The sequence below is a fragment of the Mytilus trossulus genome, chromosome 6 (assembly GCF_036588685.1).
Source record: "Mytilus trossulus isolate FHL-02 chromosome 6, PNRI_Mtr1.1.1.hap1, whole genome shotgun sequence".
Lineage (NCBI taxonomy): Eukaryota > Metazoa > Mollusca > Bivalvia > Mytilida > Mytilidae > Mytilus > Mytilus trossulus.
The window spans coordinates 71,555,442-71,577,712 of record NC_086378.1 but is presented as its reverse complement, the minus strand read 5'-3'; the positions used below and the strand labels follow the sequence as shown (position 1 = coordinate 71,577,712).

Here is a 22,271-nt window from a genome sequence, read left to right as displayed (position 1 = left end):
AGAGAAGAAGCATATATGGTAATTTTTTCCTTTATTTCTTATTGAAGAGAAAAGAAAAATGAAGTATTTTTTATCAAACATTTATGTACTTTAAGTATCAAAAAAGCACATATTTTTCTTTTCTTTTGTGTCTTCTGTTTAAACTGTTAAATATGCTGAATGTTGCAGTATCAAAATAACTTTTATAGAACCAGATAAGCTTTTAACTAAAATTATATGTTTCAGAAAGGAGCACAAGTCAGCATAAAAAGGCAACTTTTATAGGGAATCATGCACTGTTCTCTTCTATGACTATCACATATTTTCTACAGCTATACTGCAAAAATATACTTTTTGGTTTTCAATAGTTTGTGTGCCAGACGTGTGTTTTGTCTATATAAGACTCATCAGTGACACTCATATCAAAAAAGTTATAAAGCCAAACAAGTTCAAAGATGAAAAGCATTGAGGATCCAAAATTCAAAAAAGTTGTGCCAAAAACACAATCCATATTCACATCTGCAACATCTAAACCATTAAATTCAAGAAATTAGTATACATGTATGGCAAGATTAACTATAGATAGAACAAATGAGAAAATGGTTTGCATATTATGTGATCATATCTAGCAAAGTCGTATGTAAAACAACAAACCATTTTCTGTTATACCTCATATAAAAATTAAAAGACTAAAACAATACATGAGCTGCGTCCGATAAAAATATACCTTTTACAAGCACATGTATACATGTATATGTAGAAGACTTTTATTGTTTTTGGAACATTGCAACTTAAAACAATTTTATGTCCCTTAAGTGTTTGAGAATACAAAAACCTAACAATATCCAAAATTGTATCAATATGTAGTGTATAAGAGTCCAAAAATAGCACCAAACCATATCAAACAGCCTATCACAACAGTAATCTGTATTAAAGACTTTGTTCTTTCTGATGATGTCACAGATTTGTTTAGGTCTCCTCTCATATAGAATTTACTAACCTGAAACATCAGAAAACATTGTTACGTACGGTGACCTATAGTGTTAATGTTTGTGTTATTTTGGTCTTTTGTGGATAGTTGTCTCACTGGCAATCATACCACATTTTCTTTTTTTATATTAGTGTCAGGGTACAAAATAATTTAAAAATATACTAGAGACTTCACAGATATCTTAGTTGGTTGACTGGAAGTATCTCCTCATTAGTCAGAATATTATATACATTGTATTTGTTTTCAATAAATGTCAATAAAATCAAGTTTATATCATAGAGTGTTTTTGTTTTCTAACACTATAAGAATATATATACCTGCTAAAGTTTGGAATTAAAACTGTTTGATCATGGTATAAGTCAAGGGACATATTTTATATTTTAAAACCTTATTCTTCAGACAATTATATTAAAAAGTAACACATGATACATGTCAAGTTCTATAATGTTTCAGATGGCAAACTTTTCCAGAGATAACAACATTATCTAATTTAGACACTAGAAATTTCTTTGTTTGAAGTAAAATAATCTAGCTTTTCCACAAATCAAATAATAAAATCGAATTGAAACTAATCCTTGGTGAAGATTCTCAGAAAGCAGTTGGAGATAACTGAATAAAGCTAAATAAAACTTCTGACATTATGCAGGTTGGCTTTTCCACTGTAAAAAAGTAGTACCTGACAAAAAAAAAATTCTAAAAAATATGTTTGAATTTTTTCATAGGAAAGTTTTCTTTTTGACAGGAATTAAATACCACGACTTATAGATTATCCAGTTTTTACCACTGAACGTTAATCAACCAACAATCAATCAATCCATAGTTTTTAACAATAATTTTCAATCTGAAGCAAGAACCAAAAGATCAAAAACTATCACAAAAAAAGATAACAGGAAAAATACACCAAATGTTTTGATAGTGCTAACATATAATACATGTACTTAAGTTTTAGCTTACCTGATATGAAAAGTACAATGCAATAAGACCTACTGGAAAGAAACAAAAGACTGAAACTAATATAGACCCAAATTTATAGTCCTTTGGTTGTCGTCTTACAAAGGCAACTGTTGGAGCTAGTCCAGAACCCTGTAAAATAAAAAAAATAGTTTGGCAACACTTTTCGGAATTTTGGTCCTCAAAGCTCTTCAACTTCTTACTTTTTTTACCTTTTTAACTTTTTTGAATTCGAGGGTCACTGATGAGTCTTTTGTAGAGGAAAGGCGCGTCTGGCGTATACACAAATTTTAGTCCTGGTATCTTTGATGAGTTTACTTGAATATGGAAAGCACTAATTTTTTTAAAGTAAAAATACAAAAACAAAATGTCTTTGTCTCAATTTACAACTTACTTATATTAAGCACTAAGTTTTGTAGCATGTATATTGTCAATCATATGTGTTGTAGAAATTTTATTATTCTTTTGTCTTATTTTTTTCTCCATTGAAGAGTCCATTGTTGATTTGTGTTCAAAATGGCTAAATTCGGCGGTGGAATAAAAATGACATACATATGACTTTTTCAATCCCCACATTTACACAGAAATATCCCAGAACTCTCAAATGGTCTGACAACATAAATACTTACTGTCCTCTAATAAAATCAAAAACGGCTAATTTCAAAGAATTTTAGTGGTGAGACTTCATGAAACAACTTAGTAGAACTGTTATTTTATTTTTTTGTTATCTAGCAAAGATGACCTTTGACAAATCTTTTAAATTATGCAGTTTATTTCCTTGTTCCAGTAAGTAGTGACAACACTGTGAAGGTTTATTTTATTGTAACTATTTACTTTTATAACATTTTGGCCGGATAGGCAAAGGAAAAAAATTGTTTGCACATAAAACTAGTTTGACCCATCCAAAGTATGTACCTGTATCTAATCAGGCTATCTAGACCATGGTGTTGTCATTGTGTGTGAGTCTGTTTTGTCTTGTGTGTCTGTTTTGTCTGGTGTGTCTGTTTTGTCTTTGTGTGTCTGTTTTGTCTTTGTGTCTTTTTTGACTTGTGTGTCTGTTTTGTCTTTGTGTGTGTCTGTTTTGTCTTGTGTGTCTGTTTTGACTTGTGTGTATGTTTTGTCTTTTTGTGTGCATCTATTTTGTCTTGTGTGTCTGTTTTGACTTGTGTATCTTTTTGTCTTAGTGTGTTTGTTTTGTCTTTGTGTGTGCTTCTGTTTTGTCTGGTGTGTCTGTTTTGACTTGTATGTCTGTTTTGTCTTGTGTGCCTGTTTTATCTTTGTGTGTGTGTCTGTTTTGTCTTGTGTGTTTGTTTTATCAAATGTGTTGTCTGTTTTGTCTTGAGTGTTTGTTTTGTCATATGTGTTGTCTGTTTTGTCTTTGTATGTGTCTGTTTTGACTTGTGTGTCTATTTTGTCTTGTGTGTCTGTTTTGTCTTGTGTGTCTGTTTTGTCTTGTGTGTCTGTTTTATCTTGTGTGTCTGTTTTGTCTTTGTGTGTGTCTGTTTTGTCTTTTTGTGTGTGTCTATTTTGCCTTGTGTGTCTGTTTTATCTTTGTGTATGTATCTGTTTTGTCTTGTGTGTTTGTTTTGTCATATGTTTTGTATGTTTTGTCTTGTGTGTTTGTTTGTCATATGTGTTGTCTGTTTTGTCTTTGTATGTGTCTGTTTTGACTTGTGTGTCTGTGATTTGACTTGTGTGTCTATTTTGTCTTGTGTGTTTGTTTTGTCTTGCGTGTCTGTTTTGTCTTGTGTGTCTGTTTTGTCTTGTGTGTCTGTTTTATCTTGTGTGTCTGTTTTGTCTTTGTGTGTGTCTGTTTTGTCTTTTTGTGTGTGTCTATTTTGTCTTGTGTTTCTGTTTCGTCTTCTGTGTATGTTTTGTCTTGTGTGACTGTTTCATCTTATGTGTCTGTTTTGTCTTTTTGTGTGTGTCTATTTTGTCTTGTGTTTCTGTTTTGTCTTGTGTGTCTGTTTTGTCTTTTTGTGTGTCTGTTTTGTCTTGTTTGTCTGTTTTCACTTGTGTGTCTATTTTGTCTTGTGTGTCTGTTTTGTCTTGTGTCTCTGTTTTGTCTTTTTGTCTTAGTGTGTGTTTGTTTTGTGTTTGTGTGTGTGTCTATTTTGACTTGTGTGTCTGTTTTGTCTTTGTGTATGTCTGTTTTGTCTTGTGTGTCTATTTAGTGGCTTGTGTGTTTCTCTTGTCTTGTATTAAAGCATGTTAGTAAGTATTTGATATTTACATAGTAAGGCATACTTTTTTATTCCTATTTTCATGTTTAATCATAGTTTTTTTACCTTAGGATTTAATGGAGTAGATTCCTGCTGATCATTCATGGCTCCATAACCTTGATTTCTCATTTTGATTGAAACTTTATCATCAGATCTTACAAGGGAATAGTTATACAGTTTTCACATTATACATACAGCTACATGGTCTCTGAAAAATAAATAAATTCATTGAAAAAATCAAGATATTAAATCCAGACATAATAAGTAAGTTTATCATAGGTAGCAGAGTTCCTTTAACATTGCATGAAACAAGTGCAGATGGTCATAATGATGACCATAACTTTATACCTTTGAGGATTCTGAGTGTGGCAAATCCTAAAAGCGTTGCAAATTCAGAATCCTGAAAAGAAAAGAAACCCCTACGGTAACAGTTACAAATGTAAGTACAGGGGCCCCTGAAATAAAAGAAAATCCATGCATCCAAATCTACATCTATATCCTTCAAATGCTACAGGTCTTAGACCCATCACGCAAGTTTTAATTATTTCAATCAATATGGTGCACATTTAAACATATTTACATGTGAAATTAAATTGAATGTCTGTTGGCATGTTGTGAGACTACTCTGTTAAACAGTTAAATAAGATGTGAGGCTGTTCTTGAGTGCCTCTGCATCTTCTATATTTAACAGTCTTATCATCTTATTGGTAAGCTATTCCAGTATTGTACCTGATTACTGTAACTACATGGATATCTAGAGTTATTACATTAATTATTTTAGGTAAATGGACAGAAAGTACATTCTTTTATCTTATAATAACAGTGTAGCGTATCATAGATGTTTTTGGGCGGAAATATACCTGTATGCTAAGTGACTGTCAATACTAATTAACACAATGTAAAATGCATACCAGTCAACTGGAATATATTTTATTAACACAATGTTGAATGTATGACCATAACGCATAATAGTCGACTGTAATATATTTCCGTCCCAAAACATTTATGATACGCGTACCTGTGTGTAGACTAAAAGTAACTACGTAACAGTAAGAGTGTAGCAGAACCTACAGCTTTTATAATTTTGTATTTTCGCAGCATATAAACAGGTCAGGAATAACCACCAATTGGTGGATTATACCTCAATTGACGTATAATCCACCAATTGACATATAATGGTATAGACCAATTGGTGTATAATTCTTTTTTTTTTCAAAACAAATTATTCCAACCAAAATGGAGCATTGTTTTCTTAAAACCATATTATGGTATGAAAACTTGTCAAACATTCCTAGTTTAGTATAGGGACATAACATATTGCATTTAGTCAATAATTATATTTGAAGTTTCTTCTATTGTTATCTTGTCAATTCTTGCTTGGCACAGTTATCTGTAATCACCTGTCAATGGACAGCATTACTGTCTGCAGTCATGTGATCATGAGTACAACTCCACAGGTGAATGGAGCTCTTTGTTAATACTTAACTTTCATTATCAAAAGTCAATCATGGTCAATAGTACAAATATTTCAACAAAAGAATTGTTGTACACATGCATTCTCAAGAGATGCAGCAGGCTTTGACCAAACTGAAACTTTCGGAGGACTCAATAAGGGTCATGAACCCAGATAGCAATCATGTGTTGGGCCCACGTTGGCATTCTGTTGGCCAACAATCTGCCAACAATGTTAACTGTTTGCCAACAGTCTACCAACGTTGTCTAGGTTTGAAAATATGTTGGGCCATTGTTGGTCGTACTAGCTACAGTTTGCCAACGTCTTTAACCACGTTAGTTTTTACTAGTAATCAATATAGTATGGACTATACTGTATTGTATATATAGATGATATACAATCAACTGTCAATTGGGGAATGAGAAAATCCACTCATGTCAATTCATCAGAAGTAATTAATGAAATTTTTTTCAATGAAACTATATTCAAATTTTATTTATTTGTTTGGGCTGGTTTTAAATATATTTTGTTTGCGCAAAAAAATATTCAAACAATAAGACAAATACATTTAGATGACTACACAGATTAGAAAATCTTAGATAAAGAGAATGATCAAGAGCACATCTTTTTGTTTTCACTTTGGAATAATATTTAAAAAAAAAAAAAAATCTGTGGTATAAAACGGGGAGATTAGTACTGAATACGTTGGCATATTGTTGGCACAATGTTGGCTTATATTTCAATATTTTCATGAAATGTATCATAAGAATGAGCATTGAAATAAAGTTTGTTTAAAATTGGTTCAGTGAACTTACACTGAACCAATGGTCGACATAAGTCGAATATCATTGGACCAACTACTTAAATAACAGTTGGTAAGAAAATGTTGGGCCAACATTTGGCCAACCATACAAAAATGACAGTTGTTGCCAAGTTGTTGGGCCAACGAGGGGCCAACAGTGTCAAAATAACTGTTGGCTGAGTGTTGTTGGGACAACGAGGGGCCAACAGTGTCAAAATAACTGTTGGCTGAGTGTTGTTGGGCCAACGTTGGTCTCTTGTTGTCCTGCCAACTCCAACTGTTTACCAACTGTGCCAACTAATCACCAATGTTGTCCCAACAAAGTATTGCTATCTGGGAAATAGGTTGCAAGTTGCAAAATCGGGTACACGACAACTCGTACTTTCGGCAAGTCGTACTCAACCAACTCGTACCCTATTTTTACCAACTCGTAACCATGTTTTATTTGATATTATTTATCTAGTTTATTTATCTAAGATGTATTGCTAAGATATTCGAAAAGTCTCTTTATTCTCGATTCGACTCCTTGCACATAAAGTTTCCACATCAATCTCAGATGGCATACCAAAAGGAATTATCAAGTATACACGCTTCATTTAACTTACAAGAACCGATTCGTCATTATATTGAACGTAACAGCGATGTTATAGTTGTTCTTTTAGACAGCACGAAAGCTTTCGACACCGTATGGCATGATGCATTGTTATGTAAACTGCATAAATATGGAGTTACCGGTGATTTATGGCTGCTCATAGATGAAATGTACAGTGAGATGCGTAGTTCTGTACTGTTCAATGGTAGGCTATCTCGTTGGTTTGAACTAAAACGAGGCGTTCGTCAAGGTGGCATCTTATCAGCTTTGTTATATTTAGTATACATAAACGATCTTTATTGTGACATTGAAGATTCTAAACTGGGATGCGTTCTTCTAGATATCAGTGTAAGCAGCTCTGTTCAAGCCGACGACATTGCGTTACTCTCAACAACAGAAAAGGGAATGCAACAACTTATTAACATTTGTCAGACATATAGCGAGAAGTGGGCATTCAAGTTTTCTCCGACTAAAAGCAACGTCTTACATTATTCAAAGAAGAACAAGAATGTTACAAGCAATCTCACTTTGTATGATGACATCATACCACTCGTGACGTCTGCCAAACATGTCGGTATTCTTTTGAACTGTAAATTTAGATCATTGGGCCAGACGTTGAATGCTTGTAGAGTGTTGGGATCAACTGCTCTTTCAGTTCTAAATTCTGGAATTCATCCATCAATTTTAAATCCTTTGACGTGTTCCAAGATAATACTTCAAATATGTTACAGCAAAGCTCTATATGGTTGTGAGTTATGGAACAATTTGACTCAAACAGAAATTACGATGTTAGAAAGATCTCACAGATTTGTGTGTAAAATCATTCAAGGACTTCCAAAACGAACCCGTTCTGATAAATGTACAAGTCTTCTAGGTTGGTTTTCAGTTGAAAGCATTATCAACAGTTGTAAACTTTTATTTTTTGGTAGACTATGTAGGTTAAAGTCTTCTGCGTTACCAAAACGAATAATGATAAGCAGACTTATGGAATTCAAACATAAATGTGTTCCAGAACAACTTGGTTTTATACCTGACATCTATAAAGCAGCCGAAAAATATAACATTACAGATTATATTGTCAATTTTGCAAATACTGGTTCTTTCCCATCAAAAAAACTTTGGTCAGTTATTGTAAATCAGAATATAAACGCAAGTGAAGAAACATGGTGGTCTTACCGAATTTCATGCGATAATGACTTTTATATGTTTAGACGTATTCATTCTGCAATCAAACCGCATAAAGCATGGACAATTGCGAAACAGTTTCCCGAACTTCGTGCCTCTGCCAAGTATGTTATTGACTTATGTTCTATAGTACGTTTTGAAGATGAACATTTACTTTGCGATAAATGTGGAAAGTTCTTCCTGAATATTGTTGAACACTTACTATCTGTGATTTTATTCAAGACAAAAGAGATGATTTATGGCAAGACATTATTAACATTAATCCCATTCAGTTCAGTGTTTTTATGGACAGTCTTTCGGCACATGAATTCACAACAACAATTCTCTCTTGCAATACGTCATATGATAAGATAAGATAAGATAAGATAAATTTTATTTTCCAAATTAGGTCCCCAGGGGGGCATATACACATAACATATATGATTGATACAACATACAGTATTTTACATAACATTGTAAAATAAACTATTGGAATAGTCATACAGGTATTATTTGTTAAATAAAAAAGTATTTGAGAGTTGCTACTCCAGAGATGTGGCAAACCCCACTTTTTTTTTTTTTTTCTTTTTTTTTTTCTCACTTGATTTTATAATATTTTGCTGAAAATGTATAAATATAAAATATAAAATAAATGATTGTTTAGCTGCAACAGACACCAAGGGACGATGCTCTAGGATTGTGATCTTAAAAGCTCTAACAATCCTCCTCGTATCTGATGCAGAAAAACAAACACAAATGAAAAAAGTTTATGTATATTCACAGCAAATAACATATACTGCAGTAAACAGGTATTGAGAATAGTGTAGGTTTCCCTACTGCAACAGACACCAAGGGGCGGTACTCAAGGAGCTGTGGTATTTACACAGTCCTCCTCGTGTCTGAAGCAGACAAGAAGGCCACATAATTAACAATTTTTCGAAATAAATTTACATGCAGCAGTGAGAATGGACTTATCTTCTGTGTTCATAAGCCATATCAGTTTATCTCTTGCGTTAAGAGTTAAAAAGTTGGGGCAACTTTTAGTTATCTCTTGAAATAGATGATTCCGGTCATCATTAAATTTAACACATTGGAAAAAAAATGATATTCATCCTCCACATCTCCGGAGTTACAACGAGTACAAGTTCTGTCATTTAGGAGAGTACCCTGATACCTTCCAGACTCAATTCTTAAGTGGTGTGATGAAATTCTGAGCTTTGTTAAGCTTCGTCTCTGTTCAAAATTCCCAATAATGGAAAGATATTTTTCTCTTCCAAAAACTGATTTAAATGTAACATAAGTTCTAAGTTTACCATCTGAATGCTTTACCAATTCAGTGTTCCACAAGTCTATAAAATATGATTTTAATATTTTTTTCATATTAGCTTTGAAGCTATTAATTTTTGGTAATGGTGAAGATAGATGATTGATGTCTGGGATCATTTCAAGAATTGACTTCATAGAGCCATACCAAGATGTTTTTTTTGAGTGAGAAAGATTCTGTGATGTTACATAAGCATCTTTAAGAAGAGAAAATTGGGAATCAAGATTTTCCAAGCGATACCAGTAATTTAACATGGATTTAATCACATCATAATATAGTGGGAATCGTCCTAGCTCGGATAAAATTCCAAAATTCATGGATTTTTTATGAACACCTAAAACCAGTTTACAAAATTTTATATGTAGTCGCTCACATTTTAAACTGGAATAGATTTTTTCAAATGGTAAAGTTCCATTTCTGAATCTTGCTGAGAATGGATTAAAAGTTCCCCATATTTCAGACCCATATAGGAGTATTGGTTTTATGGTATGATCAAATACATGTAAGCTGGTATTTATGCTTGGATTAAGTGATAATAAATTCTTGTACAATTTATAATAAGCCTTCAAGGACTTTTTATACAGTTCATTTTGAGCATATGAAAATGACCCTGATGCACTAAAGTGCAAACCAAGATATTTATAATTATTTACACTCTCAATCAACATATTTTCATAAGTAAATTTTTCACAAATGTGTCTGCCTGCTTTGTTGAATATCAGAACCTTTGTTTTGGTGTGATTTACACTTAAACACCAATCTTTACAATATTTTTCTAGGTTGTTTAGTCTTGTTTGCAATCCTTTAGCAGATGTTGATAAAAGGACCAAATCATCTGCATATAATAAGCAGTTAACTGGTTTTTCATTAAGTATTACAGGGTCTTCACTTTCTTTTAAATACTCTGGCAAGTCATTTATAAATAACTTAAATAGATTGGGACTTAAATTGTCCCCTTGTTTAACTCCAAGTTTTATTTGGAAAAAATCTGTTACTCTGGATTGAATTTTAACACAAGATTTACTTGATTCATACATGTGTTTAATAACATTATAAAATGAAGTACCCACGCCCGCAGATAGTAATTTCAACTTAATACCAATATGAATGACTGTGTCAAAAGCTTTCTGAAAATCCACAAAGCAGGCATAAACTCTTCCATCCTTTGAATTACAGTATTTATCAAAAATACATTTAATAATAAACATGTGATCTGAAGTTCTAGCTTTTTTTGTAAAACCTAATTGACATTCATGAATTAATTTATGTTTCAATAAAAAATCATCAAACCTACTATTTAGAACACTATTAAACACTTTTCCAATGGCACTGGTCACTGTGATTCCTCTATAATTGTTAGGATTTGTAATGTCACTAGATTTGTGAATTGTTGAGATGTAACCATCACTCCAGCACTTGGGATTAATTCCAGAAGAAAGACAAGTGTTAAAAAGTTTTTTAAGAATAGGTAATAGAATTGATTGACCATGTTTTAACATATTGTTTGAGATGTTATCCATCCCTGGACTTTTGTTAGGTTTTAGTTTAGCTAAAGCTTTTGATATTTCAGTGTCTTTTATGGAAATATCAAGCTCATTAAAGCATTTTACTGTCTCTAATTTATCTAGCTGTTTTTGTAATTCTTCCAGGCGTGCCTTGAATTTGTCCTGTAAAGTATTCAGATTTTGAAAATGTGAAAACCATGTAGATGAATCAATTGTAGAATAATTTTCATCATGTTTTTTGGTGTCCTTCAAGTCATTTATAAGGTTCCAGTATAGTTTTGGATTGTCTGCGTGTAAATTTTCTAATTGATTAAGCAAGGATTGTTTGTATTGTCTGTATGTTTGTTTCCTTGTTTTATTGTACTGACGATAAAGTTTGTAAAAATGATTTTTAACAAGTGGGTCTTTTGGATGCTTTGAGTATATTTTCCCATAATTTAAAAGATGCATTCTCATATTTTTTAGGTCCTTGTTAAACCATTTTTTGTGTTTTTTATGTTTTTTACTGTTTATTTTTGGTCTTTTTAAAGATTTGCATGCAGCTAAGTGTATAATATTACTTAGCTCTTGACATGTGTCATCAACTGAGATTTGTGAGTTGTGTGTTGTCTTATTGTTTAAATTGTGTAATTGGGTTTGAATGTCAGCAGAACCCAGTGCCATTAGAAAGTTATTAGCCGAATCATCATCCCATTTAAAATTAGGTGACAAGGGATGTGTATTTTTGTCTTGAAATAGATTTTCTTGCTTATATGTAGCAAGTATTTCCCATTCTAGTTTACAATGAGTATCTGACAATGTTGGTATAAAATCTGAGACCTTAAAATACAAGATTTGGTCCAGGATACTCTCCGACAGAATAACATAATCAACAGTACTAGACCCGTTTGGTGTATGACATGTATATGTACCAAACATATCACCCAGCACTCTTCCATTTAAAAATCTCAGTTGATTACTTATACATAAATCTAATAGGTCTTTTCCCCTAGTATCTAAAACTTTATCTTGATTTTTTCTAGTGAGAAGTTCTTTATCTATTGTATAATCAGTATTTACTGGGATAAATTTACTACTGTCATTAGCAATAAAGTCAGGCTCCGATGAAACTCTAGCATTAAAATCTCCACAGAGTAAAATTTTACCTTGTTTTTGAAATGTGGAGATATCATTTTCAATACAATCTAGAATGTCTTGGTCGAGTCGCTGGGTGTATGCTGAACAACTAGGTGGAAAATATACTAAACATATATTCAGATCTTCTGTAAAACCAAAATAATTCTTTTGCAAAAGTACCCATTGATAATCTGGGTTTGTATTATTTAACATTTTAATATATGGTTTTAATTTGTCTTTAATCAAAACTGCTAAGCCTCCAAAATATCTATTATTATGCTTAGATTGTTTTCTGCAAATTGCATGATAGTGAAAAGATCCCATTCTGTTCATGTTTATGTTAGGACCTGTATGTGTTTCTGCTAAAAAGACCATGTCATATTTTTCAATATTTTGTATGAAAAGAGGATCATGTGTTTTATCATTATATTTTGAAATTAAGCCCCCGACATTCCAGAAACACATTTTAATGGAGGATTGGTTTGAAAATCTTGACATTATACTTTAACAGTAATGTTAATAAAATAAAAAATTTCTTGAAAGAAATATATGACTAAAAAAAAATCAAAATAATCTATAAACTAACAAAGACCTCTTTCTTGGAGCTTGCTTATAATTGACAAAAATATAGCTCTGAAGGTAATTTGTTAATATGATCTTAGATATAATGTATACTTATATAAGTATCTCTGATAGTAGTGATCAAGCAATAAAAATACAATTTCAATGAAAAATAGCTATATATAGTATAATATCAGATCAACTTCTTGTTGAGAGTTCTGATGAATTAGAAAATGATGAATTAACTTTTTTCTCTAAGACTTGTGTTCGTCATGTTGAAAAAATCTGCAGAGATTTCTACAATCGGTAGAAGATGTGTCCTTTATCGATATTATAAACAGTGCTAATTTTCTCTCATATTAACTTTAAACAGTGACTTTAATTCTTTGGGGTTTTTTTTTTGTAATTTTGTAATTTATATATTTCATGTACACCAAATCTCTATAATAGAGGAAATAAAGTTATATATATGCATAGTTATTTATCACTTTCTTTCGTATATCATTATATAGCAAAATACAAATAAAAAAAAAACTTTCATTGTTAATAAAATGCAATCATAATTGTTTTAAATAAGCTTATAAAATGCTAATCGTTATAATCATTAGTATTCCTTAGAATTGATTGTTTGAATTTTGTTTGGACGGCAATTTATTTGATATGCACATCAAAATAATTATGATTACACAATATGCTAATCAGTGGTCATTAGTGGATAACATACCCAGATACCTACAAAAATAGAATGGATTTGTTAAAAGTAGAATAAACAGAGAGAAGTAAATGAAAACAAAAAATCGGTATAAGTGCGGCACTATGAACATCAAAGACCGTTGAGTAAAATTAAACAATATTCACTACCTTCACCGAAAAGAAAATGCATGGCTTAAACGTTGTAAAAACCAAGCTTTGAGAAAAAATATATAAACCATGGTAAAATATACATTTTAAAATATTGTGCAAACGTACAAGCAGAAAGATTAGATCAGGTGTGAAGTGTTGATAACGGTTAATTAATGGCACACTTCGTGTGTGAATAAGGGCTGATTTACTGGTAATCGACATGCTTCAGGTGTGAAACAATGATCAATGAACAACTATATAGGTAATCGTACAGTATTCAACCATAAGCAAAGCCCACCCATACCACATAGTCAGCTATAAAATGACCATGTATAACAATGCAAACGAGAAAACGAACTGACTGCCATACTTATATAAAAAAGAACAAAAAACATAGTGTTTATCGCAATATTCAGTAAAAAATCTCTTCAAAAATTCTAAGGATCGAGCACACTTTGACACTCGAGGATTTTTTTTAGATATAAATCCTATCAGTAGATAAATCAGTAGGTAAATAATAAAATATGAAGCATTATAATGTTAAAAATATTTCCTACTTACGCGAAAAAACTAAGACATGTTCAACACAATGTTCACTAAAAAATACCCTTTTCATATTCTATGGATCTACCTCAGGGTGCACTGGGATATTTCAGGGCGTTAAAATATCCATATCTACGGATATAAACGTAGAAAACTTATATTATAATGCTAAAAAAATATTGGGTACGACTTAGTAGAAGTACGAGTTGGTAGAAGTACGAGTTGCCAAAAGTACGAGTTGGCTGAGAACGAGTTGCCGAAAGTACGAGTTGACATGATGCTCCTATCTCACACTAGCATTTAATTACAAAAAACTTGCATTATACACCAATTGGTCTATACCAATATACCTCAATTGGTGGATTATACATCAATTGAGGTATAATCCACCAATAGGTGGTTATTCCTGACCTGATAAATGACAGTGCCAGGCTGTTTTAATTTTATTGTCATGATTGTAGAAAGAAGATATGTATGCGGGAGCAAAACTTGCATTCCTTTTTGTTGTATTGTATGGCTCTTTTCTTATCCTTTAAGCCTGTGTCTTGTTTCCTGGTAAGTGTAAGTTTCTAATTCTAACCCAAGGCAGGTCGTCTATAAATAAACTGGTTTACTATTGCTTTCCCATTTTCGCTTTGATTTTAAAACATAAAAGGAACAGTCGAAAAACTGCTAAAACACGTTAAACTTATCCGTAAACGACTCGATAAAAATAATTCTTGTCCTCCTCGATATGTAAATAATCAAGATTTATAAATACTTACATACAGGTGTTATCAATAATCATAAAAAAAAAATCAGGTTTTGCAATTCAAAAAACAAGAAAAGCCAAGATAGCATTTATATCATTATAAGTTTCATTTATTGCCATACAAGACATACAAAAAGGTATCAATTTGATGACCAAAATATAGAAACAATTAAGGTTTCATTCCAAATCAAAAACTACAAAACATCTTCTGAAAATGTTACTGCGTCTGGAACATTAGAGATAATGACACTATTCTAGTAATATGCTGTATATAAAACAAGAGAAATCATGGTCTACCTTCACCATGCAACCAGCAAGTTTCAACTTGAAATAAAATTAATGCAGTTCTTGTCGATGACAAATAAAGGAAGTGATAAAAACAAAAAAAAGTAAAAAAAAAAAACAGGCGTTGAACAAATCACATTTTGTGTGAAGTCTTCTATCTCAATTTTTGTTTTATTATAACCGTTTACAGAACTTTAACTAGAATTTGATAGTACCAGTGCAGTGCATGGATTATACAACTATTATAATATGTGTATACCAGAAGCAAGAGCTCATTACATGTATATAAGCTAAGTGCACAGCCGACTTTCTTACAGGTATCTGTTCAAACATTGGATTAGCAAGGCCACCTTATTCAAATTCTTGGATCCGTACTTGTATATATCCCTTCTATTAAATATTTTGCATAACACGCTACTTGAAATTTTTTGCTAGCAGAACATACTAGCCTTAATTATCATGGGTCATGTTAAATTCAGATTTCATTTATACAATATTTCATTATGGTACCGTGATAAACTGTGGTTAATCAATTTTTATTAAAATATTTCAAAATACGTGTAAATTGACATATTTATAAAATTATGGTGGAAAGTGCATCGGCATGTCACCTTTAAGCTGTAGTTAAAATTCATTTGTAATTCTTAGAATGCCATTAAATTTTTTAAATAATCGCAACAAGATATCGACATCTTGCAAGAAACCACAACCAGAACATTTTTATTTGAACTTTCTGACTTATAAGATGCTAGTAAAATCCCCTTTTTAAACATTTTTCTCAATAGTAAATTATAGATAGGATACTCATGAAATGAATTTTAAAAACTCATTTTGTATGGGCACACTATAATTGCCTGCATGGTTGTCAAACATCATATCGGAGTCTGAGAGTATACGAGTGCTGTTCAGCAGGAGAATGTCGCTCTATTAATTATTGTACGAGCACACTAGTAGGTGATATCATATATAAAATGATGAATGACCCATCAGCAAAAGTGTGCCTTTGATTTTTAATGATATAATATTTTGAAGTTTTAATAGATATCTGTTATGAATATTTGTATAAAAACGTCAATATTTTATGTGAGTTTGGCTTTAATTTCAGTTATTACACGTTACTAAGATTTATAGCAAATAGCTTTCGTTTCTTATTTATCCATGATGGCATAATCATGATGATGTTATTAAGTTTTATGCTTTTATTAACACATGACATAGGCAACATCTCGTTGTTGTTAGTGTTATATAACCTGGATAATGCATAACTTGGGTGTGTTTAAACCTTCTCAGATCAGATATGCTGCACAGTTTAAATGTACCTATTTCACGTTTCTAGCTTTTTCATATCTTTTGGATAGTTTTGCGGTTGTTTCGTAAACTATACCATATCTTTTGTTGAAACCCCCGGAAATAACAGATGCAGATTCAATACTAGTAGTTTATTTTAGTCTCACCACATACATGTATACAAGTATAAAATCAATACAATATTAAGTACACAATATAAAAATTTAGAATGCATGTGCCATAAATTTAGAATGCATGTGCCATACTTAAAAGTGCAATATCACCATGCACATTCAACACTGTTCAATTATAAAAATTGATACATGTACATAAATAAAAAAAACATCACGAAACGAACTTACATTTAATTATTTTACTTCTCACGATTTTGGTTGTAATTTGACGATGTAAAAGGCCTGAGTATAGCCATTTTACCATGTTGGTTTTTTATTTGCAATTCGCCAACAATAGTTATTGAAAGTTTTTTTTATTATTAATTTGTTGATCAAATATTTTTAAACTGATTTATCATTGAATAAATCATCTGAATGATTGAATTATATTCAAACTTGATTAATTGATTGATTGATTGACATTACCAGAGACATATTATATGTCTCTGACATTTCTTAGGAATACATTTGTGATTCGTATACTCATAAACATTTCATTGTGTTATAACATTCAGCTGAGATATGCAAGAAAGGAACATAAGTGTTATATTTTATAAATCCTGGATACTCTTTCGTCAATCATAACAATTTGATTTCCAAGTACGAAAGATTAAAATAAATGTTATTTTCGATTAATCATGTTGGGGTTTTTTTTTTTTTTTTTTTTTTTTTTTTTTTTAATATATTGACCACGATTAAAAATTCACTTTACTCAAAATCAGTTGATCATATTATTCTTTTAACATGTTAATGTGATTTTAATTCAAAAATAAATATTCCAACCATATTGGTTTTCCGGCTAATTGTATAAATGAGGATGCTTTCATACAGTCTAAATAGACCACTAAAACAAATCAGGTATGAAATTCTAAAATATTTTTCCCAGGTTCTAGTATAAGGAATCTTAATCTTCTATACTATTAAACGAGAAGACCTCATTTTGGGTGTCGCTTCTCTTCTTTCCACAATTAATTGATCAACACGCCTCTGTGTCCTATAGGTACAGTGCATAGTGCCATTTGTCATCCATTCATATGATTATTCAGATTGAGTTATTTTTGTAGAAAAACGAGAAAAAAGGCATCCGGATATTGTCCCGTCATTGAACGAAATTTTAAGTCGGATTAGACTTCCGGTTTGCGTTTTTCTGTATACTTTGAACATACTATACAAAGAATAAAGTGTATTTTCAGAATTCTATCTGCTTTCATTTTCAAGTTTACTATCCACGGCAGTCACAGAGTTTATTAAATAGAGCGGGTCTGTATACTATATGAATGATCACTATGGATCGATTAGTAAACTTAGAATTGAAAGTAAATGCACTATATTTATATAGTAATGAATGTTCATAATAAACAGATAAGCGCTAAAAATATTCATGTGAACTTTTGATACCTTTTCTGAAATTCTCCAGTCATTAAATCTTTTACAAAATTCATTGATTATAAAAAAAAAGAAGATATGGTATGATTGCCCTGTTGAGACAACTCTCCACAAGAGACCAATATGACACAGATATAAACAATTATAGGTTACCGTACGACCTTCAACAACGAGCAAAGCCCATACCACATACTCAGCTTTAAAAGGCCCCGAACTGACAATGTAAAACAATTCAAACCAGAAAACTAGCGGCCTTATTTATGTACAAAAAAAATGAACGAAAAACAAATATGTAACACACAAACAAACAACAACCACTGAATTACAGGCTCCTTACTTGAATGTTCATAACATACTAAATGTATGTTCATATTGAAATTGATAGAATACCAAAAAATGAGAAGATTGGAAATAAAGGAGGAGGGATAAAAAAAAAAAAAAGCATTTTCCTGTCCCCAATAACCTATAGCTGGCCCGAGAACACAGTTATTTCGTAGTGCATTTCTTTTAGACAATAAATTCAAATTAAAAAAATCGCACCTGCTCTTTCTCAACAAGATTTTTACAGTGTAGTTTATTACCAGTGAGACAAATAATATCAAAATTATAGAAACTTCTACCAGCTCTAACTCAAAATATTGACAATTCTGTGTTAAGGGGGTGTAAAATTCAATTTGACAGCTTCAGACGTGCTAAAATTTGACCTTTTAGAACTGGACCAATTTACTTCTTAACATAAAGATTCAGCACCCAATTTTTTTTTACATGTAATTACACCCCCCTACTTGATATTTCATGCATTTAATATCAAGAAATAAATTGGGAAAGTGTATCAAATAAGACATGCAAGTTATACACTGTTTACACTAGGGACTATATTCGAAAACCAAAGGACGATAACTGTGTCCTTGGACCAGCTATGACTTATGATACTTTTGCTGAATTCTCCAGTCATTCAATATTTTACAACTTGAAAATTGTTCCAATAACACTTTACATACTTTAAACTTCGCTCTGAATGCCCGCGATTTCGCGGGTGTGTTCTAGTATCTATGATACCTCTACATCGAGAAAAAAATACAATGTACTTAATAATCTTCAATACCAGATGATCAAGTCTTTGCATACTAAAGATGTTATTTTGATATGAGTTTACAATATAACCATTATATAGTAGATAGTTAAGAAGTATGCCACTGTGAATCAAGCCGTACGTCACTCACGATGCTTATATCTTATATAATACTGTACAAGATAAATGGCTCTGTGCAAAAAAGTCTCACATATTTGGCATACATTTATACTGTGGCTGTGTATATTGAAGATAGTGTGTTTTTAGATAATCAGCAGAACCTACTCGTTTTTGTTTTTTTTTTTAATTTTCGCCGGCAGGACGGTTCAGTAAAAAAAAAACAAATAAAGCACCAGTTTACCTTCTCTATAAATATTTGTGCAGGGTATATCAATTTGATGTAAACTCAGGTAAAATTTCAGCAGTCCTCTCCATTGAATGAGGGAAGACGCTAAAATATATAAACGACAAATTTTACCGCACGATATATATTTAATGTCAAACAGGGAACCATACCATAGAACAAGCTTAAACCGAAACCAGCTCCTCCGATAATCATGCAAAACAAATGCCATGATTGATGTCTACCACTTCATAATGTCATATTCATATTCTTATTCCTAATGGTTGAACAGCAGCACAATATTATGTCCATCAAGTTAAAGTTTCAGTTAGAGTTCGAGTAAGACTCCGAGTTTGAAAAGTTTTTACTACTAGAGTGACACAGTGTTGATTGTAACTGCCAATCAAAGATTGCTCTGCGGTTTTATGTTTTTGGTAACCAGGTAACCCGAGGGACAAAAACTTGTGAGTTTTTGATTTCAGATAATGATCATCTATCAAACAAAATATACTGTTTTTATTTTCCTAAAAGTTCTTCAAGTAAGGACACAGATTTACCTTATATAATCAACAGTTTCATTTTATTTAATCTAAATCTATCTGATCTAAAGCATGATTGAAGATCCCGAAAAGGACTGAAAGATGACTAAAAGAGTTCATGGTACAAATTTGTTTAATGATGATTAGTATGGATTGATTTGGTAAGTGGTGGTATCAATTTCCACTAATGTTTTGTCTACCATGACTTATATCACTACTTATATCCACAGAACATCTCCATGTGTGTACTCTCGGGTTGCTACCTCGTATCATGCCTTGTTTCTAAACAGCTGTCCAAAATGATTATAAATGATCGCATGAAAATATAGCTAAAAATTGCATATATGACAGATTTTGACTAACTTTAAGTATGTATTACAAAAAAATGTATTCAGTTGAATTTGCTTTTAGATCCAAACCAACATTCTGTTGTAGGAATTGTTGCTACATATGTATTGGTAAAATATATATATAAGATATATGTCAAGCGGGTTTTATTATATATTCAAATTTCAAAATACATCTTACAAAGATGATAACATTGGTTATATTAAATTAGCTTGGTTTGATCTGGGGTGTATAATGTTCTCTTTACAATGGTGTTGCCGAATAGTGTGGATATGCAATTACAGCACCGATGTAAAATTTCGTACACCCCTGATTGCACCAAGATAACGAATTCATTTTTCAACAAGGATTCTTGAACTTATTTTTATACCGGGGAATTAGATTGAAATTGTTTCAAAACCGATGTTGCTGCGGTGTCAAATGCTACCTTTAAAAATCAAGTTGGGAAGGTGGGGAGTTTGGAATGCCATTTTGTAGCTCACCTGGCATCACTTGGCGTCTGTCGTCGTCCGTTAACTTATATACACAAATCTTCTCCTCTGAAACTACTAAGCAAAACGAAACAAAACTTGGCCTTAATGAACATAAGGATATCTTATTTAAAAATTGTATCCGACGACCCCGCCAATCATCCACGATGGCCGCCATGGCTAAAAATAAAATGCAGTTTTTGGCTTATAGCTATTAAACTAAAGCATTTAGAGCAAATTGACATGGGGTTAGCATGTTTACTAGGTCAAGATCTATCTCCTCTGTAATTTCAGACGCATCAGACAACCGCTTGTCGGAATGCTGACCCTAAACTGCATGGTAAATTTAAGGAAATTTTGAAGTTTTTTTGTTATTATCTTGAATTCTATAATAGATGGAGATAAACTGTAAACGGCAAAATTGTTCAGCAAACCTCAAGCTAGTTAGCTAGATCCTCAAATAACTCCAATGTTCAAAATGGTCAATTTACCCCTTAAAGAGTTATTGCCCTTTGAATAAAAATGCGTCAACTGACTCCGCTTGCCAACCATCATAGCTGACATGGCTAAAAATAAAACACAGGGGTAAAATTCAAGTTTTGTCTAAAAAATATTAATCGTTATAAATAAAGAAAATGTGAAAGGTATAGAATAAGAATAAGAATAAGAATAAGAATATTTTATTTCCAACTAAAGGGCCCTATAAAGAGCTTTCATGACATTACATACAAGTACGTAAGATTAGACATAAATTAGAGACAATATAAGAAAACAACATTGTTTAGTTCTATTAAAAATGCTATAATATTTAAAAAATAGTTTTTAGGCCACTAGAGAATGTTTCTTTTAAAATAAAATTCCTAACAAAATGTGTCGGAACAAAAATTGAATTGTTACAAATTGTGTTTTGATTTTTTCCTCGAAGGAATCAAATGGAACAATTTGCGGTAAATGGGACACAGTTACAATGTCAGTATCAGTCATGAAAATTTCAATCATGCAAAAATTGAAAACATATATAAATCTATCAAGCAAAAGCAAACGAATTTAATCATTAGTTTCTTTATAATTCTTTCCTAATGAAAAATTTCAGCGACCAGAACATATAATACATATATAAATTAAAAATGTTATATAAACTAAAGGACACAGACATCAATGAAGAAAACTGATTCGAGACTTGCTGGTAGTATTCAGAATTATCTAGAATTAGTATCTCTCAACACAACGTTGAAAGTCGATATAGATATAATGATAAAATGATGTGGTATGAGTGCCAATAAAAAATCATTAAATAAATATAATCAATCAAAAACTTATGACTTTCAAGGGTGTGTCAAAAATAAGATTAATAATTTAATTTTTCTTTTTAGTTTTGATTAATGCAAATAATGTTGTGCAATGCATTTGTGTTATACAAGATTAAAAAAAGTAATACGGTTATCAGACAGAATTTATAACTGGGAGTTATGGGTATTTGAAGTATGCTATTCAATTAATTTATACTACTTTATTATTTTCGAGTTGAAGGATTTGGAATGAAGATCAATTCATAGATATGTTTTTCAATT

At 31.5% G+C, this 22,271-nt stretch overlaps 2 protein-coding genes across 2 annotated transcripts; both read right to left on the bottom strand.

Moving 5' to 3' along the window:
• Positions 1 to 481: 481 nt before the first annotated feature.
• Positions 482 to 4,353, bottom strand: LOC134721800 (synapse differentiation-inducing gene protein 1-like). The gene is made up of 3 exons (XM_063585029.1): positions 4,210 to 4,353; positions 1,925 to 2,053; positions 482 to 979 (listed from the first exon to the last, which is right to left on the bottom strand). The coding sequence occupies exons 1-3, from the start codon at positions 4,270 to 4,272 to the stop codon at positions 836 to 838; spliced, it is 336 nt and encodes a 111-aa protein (XP_063441099.1). The 5' UTR covers positions 4,273 to 4,353; the 3' UTR covers positions 482 to 835.
• A 4,492-nt stretch (positions 4,354 to 8,845) lies between these two features.
• On the bottom strand, positions 8,846 to 12,432 carry LOC134722974 (uncharacterized). The gene is made up of 3 exons (XM_063586608.1): positions 11,544 to 12,432; positions 10,225 to 11,270; positions 8,846 to 8,887 (listed from the first exon to the last, which is right to left on the bottom strand). Exons 1-3 carry the CDS (start codon positions 12,430 to 12,432, stop codon positions 8,846 to 8,848), a joined length of 1,977 nt encoding a protein of 658 aa, XP_063442678.1.
• Between the last annotated feature and the right edge of the window lie 9,839 nt (positions 12,433 to 22,271).